At 50.0% G+C, this 15,393-nt stretch overlaps 1 protein-coding gene and 1 long non-coding RNA gene across 3 annotated transcripts; one reads left to right on the top strand and one right to left on the bottom strand.

The window, feature by feature from the left end:
• The first annotated feature begins 1,097 nt into the window (after positions 1-1,097).
• Positions 1,098-10,942, top strand: SPOUT1 (SPOUT domain containing methyltransferase 1). Of its 2 annotated transcripts, XM_053282509.1 has the most exons (12): positions 1,098-1,231; positions 3,278-3,320; positions 3,709-3,825; positions 4,679-4,838; positions 5,161-5,250; positions 5,367-5,416; positions 6,289-6,419; positions 7,769-7,841; positions 8,198-8,296; positions 9,392-9,497; positions 9,597-9,744; positions 10,382-10,942. In XM_053282509.1, the coding sequence occupies exons 1-12, from the start codon at positions 1,175-1,177 to the stop codon at positions 10,448-10,450; spliced, it is 1,143 nt and encodes a 380-aa protein (XP_053138484.1). In that variant the 5' UTR covers positions 1,098-1,174; the 3' UTR covers positions 10,451-10,942. The 2 variants fall into 2 exon arrangements, with proteins under 2 accessions (XP_053138484.1, XP_053138485.1); XM_053282510.1 differs by lacking the exon at positions 3,278-3,320 and having other exon boundaries at positions 1,099-1,231.
• LOC128339042 (uncharacterized) lies at positions 9,943-13,503 on the bottom strand. Its single transcript, XR_008312813.1, has 2 exons — positions 12,953-13,503; positions 9,943-11,143 (listed from the first exon to the last, which is right to left on the bottom strand). It is a non-coding gene; the product is annotated as an uncharacterized LOC128339042 (long non-coding RNA).
• Between the last annotated feature and the right edge of the window lie 1,890 nt (positions 13,504-15,393).

Raw genomic sequence — 15,393 nt, 5'->3', positions numbered from 1 at the left:
TAGAGTGGATTTGCATCATGTCGTGTGGATTTTCTGGAAAGCAGAATTAAGCCTGGCTCTAGGCTGCTGCAACCCTGCTGGGAGAGTATAAAGATGTGTCTGATTTTAACCACACGACCGAAATACTGGAATTCGCCACTTGGGATTACTGCAGACTGCAGGCTTTTCACTGTAGACTTTTGCTGTCCTGGTCTGGAAGAAAAGGTGCCTAGCTGCCTTCTCATCCCACCACCAGAGATGACATCGTTTCAGATCCAACACCACCTTGGCTCTGTTGGTGGCCAATATCTAGATGCACCGCTGAGATTATTCCCCAACAACAGAGATCCAGAATTTTTTCTGTAGAGACTTTCATATTAAAGGGTATTGATGAGGGGACAGGAGGGGACTATTTCATGTCAATTTCATTTTAGAAATATGTTAGTGCTTTTAGGAACATAGGAAGCTGCCATATACTGAGTCAGACCATTGATCTATCTAGCTCAGTATTGTCTACACAGACTGGCAGCAGCTTCTCCAAGGTTGCAGGCAGGAGTCTCTCTCCCAGCCCTATCTTGGAGATGCCAGGGAGGGAACTTGGTACCTAGATGCTCTTCCCAGAGCGGCTCTGTCGCTTAAGGGGAATTTCTTACAGTGCTCACACTTCTAGTCTCCCTTTTATATGCAACCAGGTTGGACCCTGCTTAGCTAAGGGGACGAGTCATTGAGAACCCTTTTTATTAAAAAAGTGGGATATCAATATTCATAATAAAAATATAAAAAATACAAAGCCAACAGAGAGGGGAAGCAATTTATCTGCACCATAAGCTGTTCTGGGACTCACTGGCGAACCAAGTGCTTTGGGTAGCTGACTAAGGAAAGGTTTCTAACAGGGTGGAGATTATTAGGCTGTAGCAGCAAAAAACTAAGAAACTCGTCCTGCGAATTAAAGAATTCACAGGTCTATGGTGGCAGAAACTGGAGGATTAAAGCGCCTTTTATCAATGGAGCTATAGCTTTAAGCAGCCAGAGGGGCGGGGTCAGCAATTGGGCCCGCCCCGAGCCTTTCCCCTCCCTCCCGCCTCTTTTTGCGACCTTTCCCCCACGCAACGTCACAATTGAGGATTCTGCGGCGTTCTACTCTTCCGCGTCCTGGCCAATCAACGGCCGCGGGGGTGAGCGAGGCGGAAGTTGAATGGTAGTGGCTGGCGAGAGCATGGCGCAGAGAAGTGGGGCGAAGCGCCTGCGGGAGGTACGCGTGGGCTGTCTGGCCCTGAGGGGGGAAGGGGGAGGCTGGGCACAGGGGGGATTGGCAACCTTGGGGATGCTGTCTTTTTCTGTCATCCCGGAAGTCTGCCTCGTTCTTAGGAACATAGGCAGCTGCCATATACTGAGTCAGACCATTGGTCCATCTAGCTCAGTATTGTCTGCACGGACTGGCAGCGGCTTCTCCAAGGTTGCAGGCAGGAGTCTCTTTCCCAGCCCTATCTGGGAGATGCCAGGGGGAGAACTTGGGATCTTCTGCATGTAAGCAGGCAGGTGCTCTTCCCAGAGCGGCCCCGTCCCCGGCGGGGAATATCTGACAGTGCTCCCAAGGAGTATCCCATTCAAATGCAAACCAGGGTGGCCCCTGCTTAGCAAAGGAGACACTTCGTGCTTGCGACTACAAGACCAGCTCTCCTCCCCTGCAGAGAGATTTTGGACACTTCATCTTGTGTCTAAAATAATCCAGAAAAAGATCAAGGGCTTTCCAGGCCTTCCCTACAAGGAAGGATGGCTGTATTCAGGGTGTTCTGGTGATTCTATGGTTAAGGCTTACAAAACCACGTCTGGTGTGGAGCATGGCTGCCCAAATTCGGGTCCTCCCACAGAAGATGGACTACCAACTCTCCTAATCCCTAGCTATTGGCCACTGTTGCTGAGGATGACGGAAAGTGTAATCCAAAAACAGCTGGAGTTGTGCAGCCCTGGTGTGAAGAAAGTAAAACAAAAAACCCCACAATACTAGGACCAGGGGTCACAGGGGTGCAGAGCGAGGGGAAACTTGAGGAGCAATTCCTCACTCTGTTTTGCAGGGGAGGAAAGGCACTTTCTTGGGGGGAAAGTATGTTTCTTTTTAGATTTCGAGCCCTTTGGGGACAGGGATCCATCTTATTTATTTGTTATTTCTCTGTGTAAAGCACCCTGAGCTATTTTTGGAAGGGCAGTACAGAAATTGAATGAATGAATGAACAGAAATTGAATGAATGAATGAATGTATAGAAATTGAATGAATGAATGAATGAAATTATTAGATTTTGTGACTGGCATTCAGGAAAATGACTTGCATCCTTGTGCAGGGGGAGGGGGGTGGAATCTGCATCCCTGTGAAGTATTTCATCCCGATGACATAGAATGGAGCCCAAGAGCCGATGACATAGACGGGAGCCCGATGATTCTTTGCCAGTGGCCACAGAAGCAAAACATATTCAGTGCGGTGGGGTGAGATCTGGAAGGTGGCTGTTCTTAACGTAGCTGTGTGTATGCCTTAATGAAGTCATCTGAGCAGCTATGCTAGGAATACCCTTATAAGGATCAGTCTAAAGCAGTTGATGGGAGTCCAAATATTTCAGAGACCAGCCTTACAGTGTCGTCTCTAATTTTTTTTCATCTCTGTGCGGAATGAGTTTTGTTCGGGGCGGCAGTGTCAAGCCAGTGTGTGCGCACGTGCATTCAGAATGGGGCCTTCCTGATGCAACCCGAGCGGGATCTAAAGTTTACTGAGCGAATGTAAAAAAAACTTGTGAGCATGTGCACACGTGCACGCCTTAGAGGGAACACTGCAGGCTTGTGTCTCCCATAGTAGCCAATCAGATGCCTCTGGGAAGTCCCACAATAGGCGATGGAAGACATTACCTCCTTACTTCCTTTGTCACTGCTCACCTGCAACTGGTATTCGGTGGCCTCTGAACCTGGAGATACCACTGGTTATCACGGCTAATAGCCAGTAACAGATCTCTTCTTCACCATGAATTTATCTGATCCTCTTTCAAGGCGATCAAAGCTAGCAGCCATTGCCACACCTTGTGGCAATGAGTTCCATAAGGGCCTTGCTGGATCAGACTAATCCCATCTAATCCAGCGTCCGTGGTGGCCCACTAGATGCCTCTGGGAAGTCCACATGAGGGAGACCGAGGCATATTCCTAACCCCTGTAGCTGGTCTCTATAGCCCAATTTCCCCCTGAACCTGGAGGCTGCCTATAGTCATCAAGACTAGTAGACATTGACAGAATCTGTGTCTTGCTGTTTCTTTTCTAGGGAGAAGGTACTAAAGTTGACTGGCATAAATGGAAGGAAGAAAGTAAGGACGCTTTTGTGTTATCGGGATGTTTTGGTAACTTGCAAACCTTCTGACAAGGAGACATCAGGAATACGACAAATTTATTTACTGCCTTTCAACCAAAGTTCCCAAAGTGGTTTACATAAATATAAATAAAATGGCTCCCTGTGTCCCAAAGGGCTCACAGCCTTTAAAAAGAAACATAAGGCAGACACCAGCGACAACCACTGGGGAGATGCTGTGCTGGGGATGGATAGGGCCAGTTGCTCTCCCCCACTAAATAAAAGAGAATCACCACTTTTAAAAGGTGCCTCTTTGCTCAATTAGCAGTGGAAAAGCAGATCTCCTTCCTTCAAGGTGACCGTTCCCAAATTACATATGTTGCACGCTCCTTTTCTCTTATTTCCAGGAAAGGAGGAGAAGAAGAAATGGAAGGAAGCCAAGCTGTTGAGAAAGCTAGAGAAGAAGCGAATGCAGGAGCTGGCGGAGACACAGAAGGAAGAGGCCAAGCCAAAGGAAGATAAAGGTAGTTGTTAAGATGTACATGACTGAAGGTGGACGTAGAACTGGACGACCCGGAATGGAGGATGTCAGGAGAGACGGACTGGACTGGAGCAAAGCTGCTAATAGTCCAACATCCTATTTCATAGGAACATGAGCTGCCATCTACTGAGTCAGACCCTTGGTCCATCTAGCTCAGTATTGTCTACCCAGACTGGCAGTGGCTTCTCCAAGGTTGCAGGCAGGAATCTCTCTCACCCCTGTTTTGGAGATGCTGCCAAGGAGGGAACCTGGATCCTAGATGCTCTTCCCAGAGCGGCTCCATCCCCTAAGGGGAATATCTTACAGTGCTCACACATATAGTCTCCCATTCAAATGCAAACCAGGGGAGACACTGCTTAGCTAAGGGGACAAGTCATGCTTTCAACCACAAGGCCAGCTCTTCATACAGTGGGCAACCACATGACTGCAAGAGGACAACAGTGCTCTCCCATAGTTGTTTCCCAGGAATGGGTATGGAGAGAGAGACTGCCCCTGGACATGGAGGGTCTATTGAGCTGCTGGCTAATACCATTAACAGGCTTGTTCTCCATGAAGTTGTCAGTTTTCTTTTCAAGCCGTATTATGCCAGTGGTCACCACCCCATCTTGTAGCAGTGAGTTCCACAGATTACCCCGGTGTAGAGGCATTACAGTATTGGCTATTTTCAATCCTTTCCCTAATCATCCCTCCATGGCAGTGTTTCCAACAACCCTACCGGCTGTAAACTGCGATGAACGGGGTGCGGGTATGGAATAGTTCGAAAGGATGCTGCCTGTCTGGGAATGCATTTTGTGGAGCTCCAGCTCTTCTCATTTTGCTGCCTCCTTTCCCCCTAGGGCGTCACTACACGGTCAGCGTAGCCCTCCCAGGCTCCATTCTCAACAACGCCCAGTCGCCAGAGTTGCGGACGTATCTCGCCGGTCAGATCGCCAGGGCCTGCACCATCTTCTGCGTGGATGAAATCGTCGTGTTTGATGAGCAAGGAGAAGAGTCCAAGTGAGGAGACGCCTTCCATTTCTGGTTCCAATTCCTTTTGTGTTGGACACAGGCTGGGAATGGGGTCTATGGACCAATTGACACAGGCGGTCTAAACAGCGCCTCCATGTGGTTAGACTCGACAGCTGCTACAGGCAGTCAGAGAGCCTGTTTGTGGCCCTCTCTGCATCCGGTGCTCCCTGTAAAAGGGAAATCCCAGATGTTGACTACAACTCCCAGCAGCCCCTGCTGCAAGGGAGCATCTGCCTTGCAAGAGATGGTGTGGTGATGATGATGATGATGATTTCAATGTCCCACAATCTGTATTGATATTTCTTTGCAGGACAGTTGAAGGAGAGTTTGACGGAATCAAGAAGAAAGGGCAGGCCTGCGTGCAGCTGGCCCGGATCCTGCAGTACCTCGAATGTCCCCAGTGAGTCCTGCCGGAGAACTTTGGAGAAACTCTCTTTAAGTACTCCTCATCCCTGGAGACGGGGTACTGATGCCCAAACTGTGGTGCTGATGGCTTTCTTTTTCTCTTTCGAGCAGGTACTTGAGGAAATCTTTCTTTCCAAAGCACCAAGACCTGCAGTTTGCAGGTAAGGCCTGGATTTCTACTGGGATGCCTTTATTGATGACCTTGATCTAAATTCTGCCCAGGCACTTGAAGCAGTCTGTAAGAGCTCAGGTCGCACAGGGGATGGGCTCCCAATCAGAACTCCGGTTTGAATTCCCCTTCCGCGTCCATTTCCCCATCTGCAACAGGGGAAAAGAATACTCGCCTTTAAGGGCTGTCGTCAGGATTACCTTACATGGGAAGGACTTTGGACACTTGGGAGCTGTATGTGTAACTACAAGAGGCCTATAAACACCCATGCAATCATGCGCACAAGAATACAGAAGGACAGCCCTGCTGGATCAGGCCCAAGGCCTATCTAGTCCAGCATCCTATTTCACACGGTGGCCCACCAGATGCCTCCGAGAAGCCCACAGGCAAGAGCTGAAAGCATGCCCTCTCTCCTGCCTCTGAGGCTGGAGGTGGCCCACAGCCACCAGACTAGTAGCCATGGATAGGCCTGTCCTCCCTGAATTTGCCTAAGCCCCTTTTCAAGCCATCCAAGCTGGTGGCCATCACCACATCCCGTGGCAGAGAACTCCACCATGGGTTCCGTCCCACATGCGTCTGTGCAAACACCCATAAGCATGTACTGTGTAATGTCCGGACAGAGCTTAAGTCTGGTAGTGATCTGGTGTGCCAGATGTGCAGTGGTGGTTTCCCCCAGGGGTTCCAGATGTGCAGTGGACTTCAACTGCTGTCATCCATCAGCCTTTGGCCACTGGGGCTGGGGATGATGGGAGTTGTAGTCCAACATTGCCTGGGGACCCCACATTGGGAAATCCTGTTGTCGTTTGCTTATACACGGAGAAGCCATCTGTCTGCAGCTTTCTGCCCTCAAATGTATCCTTGCAGGGCTCCTGAACCCCTTAGACAGTCCCCAACATGTGCGGATGGATGAGGAATCGGAATACCGTGAAGGGGTGGTCTTAGCCCGGCCCACCAAGCCTGGCCGGGGCTCCTTTGTGAACTGCGGGATGCGGAAGGTAAACCCTGGCCTGGCCTGTCCTGTCCATAACCCACTTCTGCTCCTGTTGCTGTCTATACAAGAAGACGTTATGGTCCAGTATTTTCTCTAACAAGCATTCCCAGATGCTGTTGACTACAACTCCCGAGAGGAGAGCTGGTCTTGTGGCAGCAAGCATGACTTGTCCCCTTAGCTAAGCAGGGCTGCCCTGGTTGCATATGAAGGGGAGACTAGAAGTGTGAGCACTGGAAGAGATTCCCCTTAGGGGATAATGGGGCCACTCTGGGAAGAGCATCTAGGTTTTAAGTTCCCTCCCTGGCAGCATCTCCAGGATCGGGCTGAGAGAGACTCCTGCCTGCAACCGCTGGATAAGCCGCTGCCAGTCTGGGTAGACAGTACTGAGCTAGATGGACCTATGGTATATGGCAGCGTCCTATATTCATCCCCAATGTTTGCTTGGGGATTATGGGAGTTGTAGTCAACAACACCTGCAAATCCCTGTTAGAGCGAACACTGGTGTGGCCGTTGGCCTTTATGCAGGCTCTGCAAATCCAGGGCAGACTTTCCCATTGGAAGCTGTAGAAGAACTTGAGTGTGCAGAACTTCTGTAGTTCACATCAGCGTTAGCCAGACCAGGGAAACCTGGCTTCAAATGGTCTGCTCAGCCACGAAGCTGATGGGGTTGATCTTGGACCTGCAACGCGCACTCTGTCAGCATGACCTGCCTCGCAGGGCTGTTGTGAGCATACAGTGAGGGTGGAGTCAGAACCCTCTGCACTGCCCGGAGTTCCTTGAAGGACACCACTATTTATAAACAGAATTCTTTGTTGAACATGTATTCATTCGCTACCTTTGCATGTCACTCTTCCTCCAAGGAGCTCAGAGCAGTGTACGTGGTTATGTTTCTTCTTGTAGGAGATCAAAAAGAAGTGACTGGCCCAGAGTCGCCACGCGAGTTGCAGGGATTTGAACTCGGGTCCAACATGCCACACTGGCTCTCATCTTAAACTCCTTACGAGTGTTTGGCTTGGAAGGTCTGTTCCTTTTTAGAGGGTGTGTCCTTCGGGGACAAAGTAAACCCCAGCAATAGCCACTGGAGAGATGCTGTGCTAGGGCTGAATAGAGAGCCAATTGCTCTCCTCCTGTGTTAACATAAAGTTAACATAAAGAGAATCCCCACTTCGAAAGGTCTTTGCACAGTTAACAGTGTTATGTGACTGCCCCCCCCCAGGAATGTACATGAACATTCTGTGACATCACAGCTGCTCAGCCAGTGGTTGGCAAGCTGAGAAAGACCTGCATTGCAGACAAGTGTAGTTTCCTGGGTTTCCCCCAGACTTGATCTCAGCTGGTGTTCCCTTTCTGCAGGAGGTACAGATAGACAAGCAGCTGCAGCCTGGCCTTCGAGTCACAGTGCGGTTAGAAGAGCAGCAAAATCCAGGTAACCTTCCTCCGGACAGGCCAAAAGCAGCCCAGAATGGGAGCCTGTCTCTCTTTCCCCCAGATCATTCGGGCATTGAAATAGCAAATGTGTGTGCCATATAAACAGAAAATTAGTTCCAGGTTCTGTTAGTCTGTGAAGAAGGGAGTTTCACAACTGTGCACGAGGAACACAGATATTGAGGTTGGTGCTGGGGGCAAAGGGTTTGCTTGTCCATATCCTGCCACTGACTATTTACTTATTTATTTAACATATTTTTATACTGCCCCAAACGCAAGTTCTCTGGGTAGTTTACATTGACCTCGAGGGGCTGTTTAGCTGACCCAACTCCGCTGACCCACTGACTTCTCTTCCAGACAGCAAAACCCAGAAGGGCACTGTAGTCTCGGCACACCATCCTCGCACGGTTTCTGGCCTCTATTGGGGTTACAGCGTCCGCTTAGCGTCCTGTCTGAGTAAGTAGGAGAGCTGTGTGTCGCCTTCTCTGTGCCCTTTGCAAAGGTCATACTCCCTTGCGAACTGAGCAAAGAGGCACCTTTTTAAAAGTGGTGGTTCTCTCTCTTTAGCAGGGGGGGAGCAACTGGCCCTCTCCATCCCCAGCACAGTATCCCTCCAGTGGCTGTTGCTGGTCTCTATCTTATGTTTCTTTTTAAGGTTGTGAGCCCTTTGGGGGATAGGGAGCCGCTTTATTTATTTATTCTATCTCTATATAATCCGCTTTGAGAACTTTGCCTGAAAAACGGTATATAAATATTTGGGTATATAAATATCTGGGTATATAAATATTTGTCGTATTTATATTCACTCAATCTTGCCATTTGGATTTTGGTTTTTTTAAAAGAGCCTTGAAGACATACCTGTTCAGTCAGGCTTCTGATTGGTTTTTTAAATCTGGTTTTAACTGCTGATTTTAATGCTTGGATATTTTAATGCATTGTAAACTGCCTTGAGACCTGGTTACATATAAATGTACTAAATAATAAATATTTATCTGTTCAATGGAATTTATTGGTGATTTCTAGGAAGCTGCCGTATACCGAGTCAGACCCTTGGTCCATCTAGCTCAGTATTGTCTACCCAGACTGGCAGCGGCTTCTCCAAAGTTACAGGCAGGAGTCTCTCCCAGGCTTATCTAGCTAGATGGACCAGTGGTCTGACTCTATAGTAGACAGTTTCCTATGATCCTATGGATGGGAGACCACATGTGAGCACTGTAAGATATTCCCCTTAGGGGATGGGGCCGCTCTGGAGAGAGCATCTGCATACGTGCATGCAGAAGGTTCCTCCCTGGTATCTCCAAATCGGGTTGAGGCAGTCTCCTGCCTGTAACCTTGGAATAGCCGCTGCCAGCCTGTGTAGACAATGCTGAGATAGATGGACCAGTGGTCTGACTCAGTATACGGCAGCTTCCTATGTTCCACTTCCCGAGGCAGATCTGATGGATTCTGCTTAATTTCACTTTCCCCATGTATGCCTGTTTAATCTTTCCAGTTTTAGAGCTGCCCAAGCGAGCATGCCTCTGTTTAATATGTCCACATCCCTTTGCTCAGGTGCCGTGTTTGCTGAGTGCCCGTTTAAGGAAGGTTACGACCTCTCCATTGGGACTTCTGAACGAGGGACCTCTGTGGACCAACTTGCCCTCCCCTCTTCTTTCAGGTACCTGGTTCTCGGCCCTCCTCCCTGTCCTGAGTTCAGCAGCCCCAGAAGTTTCCTTCCATCCAATAAATCACTTTCCTCCCCCTGTTTTTCTCCCAGCCACGCCCTGATAGTTTTTGGAGGCTTGCAGGGCCTGGAAGCAGGGGTAGACACCGACCCGAACCTGGAGGTCACCGATCCGAGCACCTTGTTTGACTTGTATGTGAACACCTGCCCAGGACAGGGAAGCCGCACCATCAGGACCGAGGTAGACTGCTTGGCAGCTTTAAAAGTCCTTGGCGTTTATTAAACTCTCCCCCCCCCCAAAAGGGAGATATGGCTCGGTCATTCTTACAACAGCCCTGCAGTGTGGGGCACAGTGGTTGGTCCCATTTTGCAGATGGGGAAAACTGAGGCTGAGAGATCGGTGGCCAGTGTGGTTTAAAGTGTCAGACTAGGACACGGGTTCAAACCGCCACTAGGCCATGAAATTTATTGGGTTATTGTGGGCCGCTGAGGGGTAGATAGAAGACTAAGGGGAGAGATAGAAGCCGTCTTCAAATATCTGAAAAGCTGTTGCATAGAAGGAGAAGCAGAACGAGCCGCTGTAGAGGGTTAGAACCTGTGGGTTGAAATTAGAGGGAAGCAGATTTGGGCTGGACATTAGGAAGAACGGAACTGTAAGAGCCGTTTGACAGTGGAACTGTCTGCCTCATGCAATAGTGGGCTCTCCTTTTGCTGGAGGTTTTCGAACAGAGGCTGCACAAGCATCTGTCCGAGGCGCTATAGTAGTTTCTTGTGCTGAGAAGGGGGGTGGATTAGAAGACCTCTAAGGGACCCTTCCAACTCGAACATTTTGAGCGTGTGTTTTGTCTCTCACATTTGCTGTTTGGGTGGCTTTCTAGGAAGCGATCCTCATCTCCCTGTCAGCGCTGAGACCAAAGATCAACGAAGCGGCGAAGAAAAGCAGCTGAACGGAACGGCTACTTTCCCCATACGTCTCGATTTCCTGCCGGAGATCAGGAAATGCACACAAGCTGTTGGATAGTAGAAACAACTGAACTCCACTCTGCTTTCCAGCGGCCAGAGGGAAGAGGAGCTGCATAAGATCTGAGACTAATTGAGGCTACTGTACCTGCTGACGGTGCTGCCTCTTGTTTTTTAGAAGGAGGACTCTCCGGTTTTAAACACCAGCTTGCTGCAGAGTTGGAGGAACGGCTTGCTTCACGCAAGGGAGTCCTGGGGCCGTGGGAAGCCCCAAGGCTTGCTGGGAAACCCTATCGGACTCCAGAAGTGAGGGACCAACATCTGTCTCTGCTCAATTGGGGCTTAGGAGGTGAGGTGGTTGAACGACTTGTCCTTTGAAATGCAAAGGAGGCCCTAATGAAATGCAGTACTGCCAAGCTTCTTATAAAATGGCCAGCTCTTTTTCTTCTTTTTTAAGAACATGGGTGCCGCTTCTTAAATGTGTGTCTTAGAGTCATGTTTCTTTCACTTTCACGAGGGACAGGTGACTGTCGGGTCCCAGCAGAGCCTTAAGTCTAGGGTTCAAACAGTGGGTCGTCGGCACTGGGGAGGTGAAAGGGTGCTCAGGATACCCGGACCGGTTCCTGAATGTGGTGAGATCCGGGGCTGTAGGTGAATTTGACTGCAGCCAATGTGCTTTCCTGAGACAGAGGAGTAAAGCAGAAGACGTTAGGAATAAGGCACATATTGATTGGCTCACAGTTCATTGGCTCAGAATACGGCCAGTGCAGATCTCATAAAAGCTGCATGTTTCCATTCTAAATACACACAAATTAAACACAAAACTGAAAGTGCAATGCAATTCCATGTTCGTAGCGCCCAGCTCCTTCTCAAGTTCACACACGCCCTGTACCTGAAGTCACCAGCTTAACTTATCAGATTAACTCCTGGGACGCTAAACTTGCCCACTCCGTCTCACTGCCTTCCACAACAGTGCTAACCAGGCAGCGGGCGAAAGTCGGGTTCCTTGCTTCTCGAGAGAGTTGGAAAAAGGGGCGTTTTAGGAAGATGTAGTCAGACCACTGCTCCATCTAGCTCAGTATTGTGAGCACTCAGTATACAAAGACTGGCAGCGGCTTCTCCAAGGTTGCAGGCGGGAATCTCTCTCAGCCCTGTCCTGGAGATGCTGCCAGGGAGGGAACTTGGAACCTAGATGCTCTTCTCAGAGCCGCTCAATCCCTGAGGGGAATCTCTCACAGTGTTCACACTTCTAGTCTCCCATTCAATTCAAATGCAACCAGGGTGGACCCTACTTAGCAAAGGGGACAAGTCATGCCAAAAGAGCAGCTTTTCTGCTGGACTAGATAGGCCTTGGGCCTGATCCAGCAAGCCTGTTCTTATGGCATCGATGAAATATGTATTCAGGAGACTTTTGCTTCCTCCAGCATTGGGGGGGGGGCATCCTTAAGATGGGTTGCCACTCACTGTGTTGGTTGGCATTTAATGGGTTGATTGTATGAAGGGTGGTTATGCCAACAACTGTGTTCCAGAAGAGGAGAAGAGCTGTGGGTCGGCAAGCTGATTGATAGATGCTGCCTGAGGTGAATGGAAGCTACAGACCTTGCTTGGTTATGGGGTCATTAGTTACTATTGAGGGCTCAGCAGAGGAAAGGTCAGAGTGGACCTCTCCAAGTATTCAAATAAGGAATTGAAAAGGTGCTCCAATCAGGGTTCAGAAGTGGGCTGCATGTCCATTGGGTAGTTCAGGTACCTTCTGGACCAGTAAAAAGGCCCAGACAGCAAGCCAATGGAATGGAGGCCTGAACGTGCCCAGAAAGCAGATTGGTGGGTCAGTCTGGCCAGAGGGGCATAAAAGATAAAGCATCTGCTCACAACTGGGGTCAGAGAACCTTCAGTTGGAAGAAGAGGCTGCTTGGAAGGAAGAGGAGAGAAAGAAGATAGAAATCTGGCAAGTCAGAGTCTTCAGTTGGAAAAAAAGGCTGCTTGGAAGAGGAGAGAAAGAAGATAGAAACCTGGCAAGAGCTAAAGGCATCTGACGGCTGACAGAAGAGCTTCTGAATGGCAGAGCCCTGTCAGTTATAAGCAGGTGGAAGAAGCTGCTCTTAAGGAAGCATCTGGCCGGCTGAGGCACTGGGTGGAGAGTGATAGCTCTGGTCAGGCTGAAGAGGCTGGACCAGAGAGAAGACTGCAGAGGGAGAGACCGAAGCCAAGTCTAAGCAAGCAGACCTGCTTGGGGTCAGAACAGGGTCCATTTGGCTACAGAGCTAGGCGGGAGATAGTTTCCTCAGGCAACTAATGGAGTGGGTGTGGAGAGCATTCGCTAATTCTAAAGAGCTTTTAAGCCACAGGGTCTGGGAAGGTCTGGTTTTTAGCACCCTAATAAAGCTGTTTTCTTGGATACCAGTGGGGTTTACTTCTGCGTGGGGTTTACTTCCGCCAAACTGGTTTGGCGCTTGGGGGCGGGGGGAATGCACGCGCCCAAGCCTTACCTGGGGGTGGGGGGCGATGTTGCTCAAGTAGAAAGTGTCGCCCATGGCTTCTTGGCTCCGCTTGTGGTTGCCGGCGGCCAGGTGGCCCTTGTCGAAGCTGCTCCTGCGGTAGTCGGCGCTGGAGCCGCGGTGGTACGGGTGGACCGAGTCATCTTCGCGGCGGCGGAACTCGCAGCCTCTGCGGTCCCCTGAGCCGTTCAGCTTGTCGCCGTTGAGCCGCTCCGCGACAACCCCCGGCCAGCGATACTAGGTCAGCCCTCCGCTGCGGCTGGAGTTCCCCGTGGGCGCCGCGGCAGCCACCACCGGCACCCGGGCTAGCAGCCCCTCCTCCGCGGGTGCCTCTGTTCTGGGCTTTTGCCTCCCGTCCCATGCAAGCCCGCCATGGCTAGCCCCCGCCCGCTACCCCGCACCAACCACCCGCCACTCAGCAAACGCTGCATCCCGGGCCGCGGCTCGAAAGTTCTGAGCGGAATGGAACGCTCAACTCTGCAACGTTCCATCGAGCAGCCCCGGGGATACAATGTTGTCAGCTTCTCCCGGCCACGCGCGACAGGCTCTTAAAGGGGCAACTCTGTATTGCGGGGGCCCACCGATTGAGATTGAGACTCAGAAGATTGCTTGCGTTCTAGTAGAGAAGCCGTTTTTAAGCCCCCTTAGCCTCAAGGTGAGCTAGCGGGAGAGGGAGTCGAAACCGAAGGCGCCATGGTCATACTCCAGGCTGCCAAGCTGTACTTATTGTGAATTAGGATTTCCATTCCCCTTTTAAGCACTTTTGGGATTCTGGTAGGCTTTGAAGAAAGGAGGCGGGGCACGGACCTCCTCCAACCCCAGCAAATGCCGGACCTCGATGAAGACTGGTGCTTTTCCTGGAGATAAGGCTATCTGCACACAAGTGGTGTTGCGGTTAGAGTGTTGTCTAGGAGCAGGGAGGCCCGACTTCAAATCCCCGTTCAGGCATAAAACTCATTTGGTGACTTGGCCAGTCACTTCTTTCATTTATCCTACCCCACAGAGAAGTTGTGAAGATATACATATCCATGGACATCACTCTGTGTTCCTTAGACAAATAGCAGGATATAAATGTGAAAATACAGACAAATAAAGCTGGCAACATTTACTTGCTTAATCAAAACTTTTGGTAAAGTTTATTTTTAAGTGACCAGGGCTAGAAGATCTCCTAAATGTAAAAGTTCAGGCTTCTGAACCCGGATCTTCGCCATCTAAGACCCAAATCTCAATGCCTGTCTTGAACCTTCCATGCATTATAGTTATGCTTCCCCAAACCCTCATCTACGATTTGAATTTCTTGGAGATCTGAAGCACCAGGGTGTGTTTTCAGGGAGAAAGGAGGAGCCTTCCAACTCTGAAGTTCTCAGTGTGTGTTTGTTTGTTGCTTTCACTGTTTGGGTGTCTCTAGGAAGCAAGATTCATCTCCTTATCAGCATTGACATCAAAGATTGAGGAAAGGTAGCAGAGCAGTTACTCCCCACCCCCCACATTTGGCTATCACAGGAGCATAGGAAGCTGCCTTCTACTGAGTCAGACCTTTGGTCCAGCTAGCTCAGTATTGTCTGCACAGACTGGCAGCGGCTTCTCCAAGGCTACAGGCAGGGATCTTTCTCAGCCCTATGGAGATGCCAGGGAGGGGACTTGGAGCCTCAGATGCTCTTGACCCCATCCCGTAAGGGGAATATCTTGCAGTACTCACACATGTAGTCTCCCACCCAAATGCAAACCAGGGTAGACACAGACTTTCAGCAGCTACCACTGGACTCCACCCTGAAGTGGCCAGATGCAAAGGGAGAAGGAATCTGAAGGCTTGAGAGACAAATGGAGGCCATTACTGTGCTGCCTTTTTTTCTTTAGAATAAGGACTCCCTTGCTTCAAACACCAGCTTGCTGCAAAGATGGAGGACCAGTTTGCTTCTTCACACCAGCAACAAGGGACATGAGACAGAACCACCAAAATGATCAGGGGGCTGGACCACCTTCCTTATGAAGCAAGGCTACAGCATCAAGGTGGGGTGGGGGGGTTAGTTTGGAAAAGAGGCAACCACAGGGAGACATGATAAAGGTGTATAAAATCATGCATGGAGTAGGGAGTAGAGATATTTTTCTCCCTCTCTCACAACACTAGAACCAGGGGTCATCCCATGAAACGGAATGCCGGGAAGTTTAGGACTGACAAAAGGAAGTACATTTTCAGACCGCACATGGAATTTTCTGCCACAGGGTGTGGTGATGGCCACTAGCTTGGTTGGCTTTAAAAGGGGCTTCGATGAGTTCATGGAGTTTAGGTCTATCAATGGCTACTAGTCTGATGGCTATAGGCCACCTCCAGCCTCAGCTTCTCAATACCAGTTGCCCCAGAGAGGGCTCCCTTGCCTCTTGCTTGTGGGCTTCCCAGAGGCATCTGGTGGGCTACTGTGGGAAACAGGATG

The sequence above is a fragment of the Hemicordylus capensis genome, chromosome 17 (genome assembly GCF_027244095.1).
Source record: "Hemicordylus capensis ecotype Gifberg chromosome 17, rHemCap1.1.pri, whole genome shotgun sequence".
Classification (NCBI taxonomy): Eukaryota; Metazoa; Chordata; class Lepidosauria; order Squamata; family Cordylidae; genus Hemicordylus; species Hemicordylus capensis.
The sequence above is the reverse complement of the archived record's forward strand: the minus strand, read 5'-3'. Positions and strand labels throughout refer to the sequence as shown.

Coding starts and splice junctions, on each gene's coding strand:
- SPOUT1 (XM_053282509.1), top strand. CDS start 1,175: ATGGTAGTGGCTGGCGAGAGCATGGCGCAGAGAAGTGGGGCGAAGCGC. Junction 4,839..5,160: donor GAGCAAGGAGAAGAGTCCAA/GTGAGGAGACGC, acceptor ATTTCTTTGCAG/GACAGTTGAAGGAGAGTTTG. Junction 7,842..8,197: donor AGAAGAGCAGCAAAATCCAG/GTAACCTTCCTC, acceptor CTTCTCTTCCAG/ACAGCAAAACCCAGAAGGGC.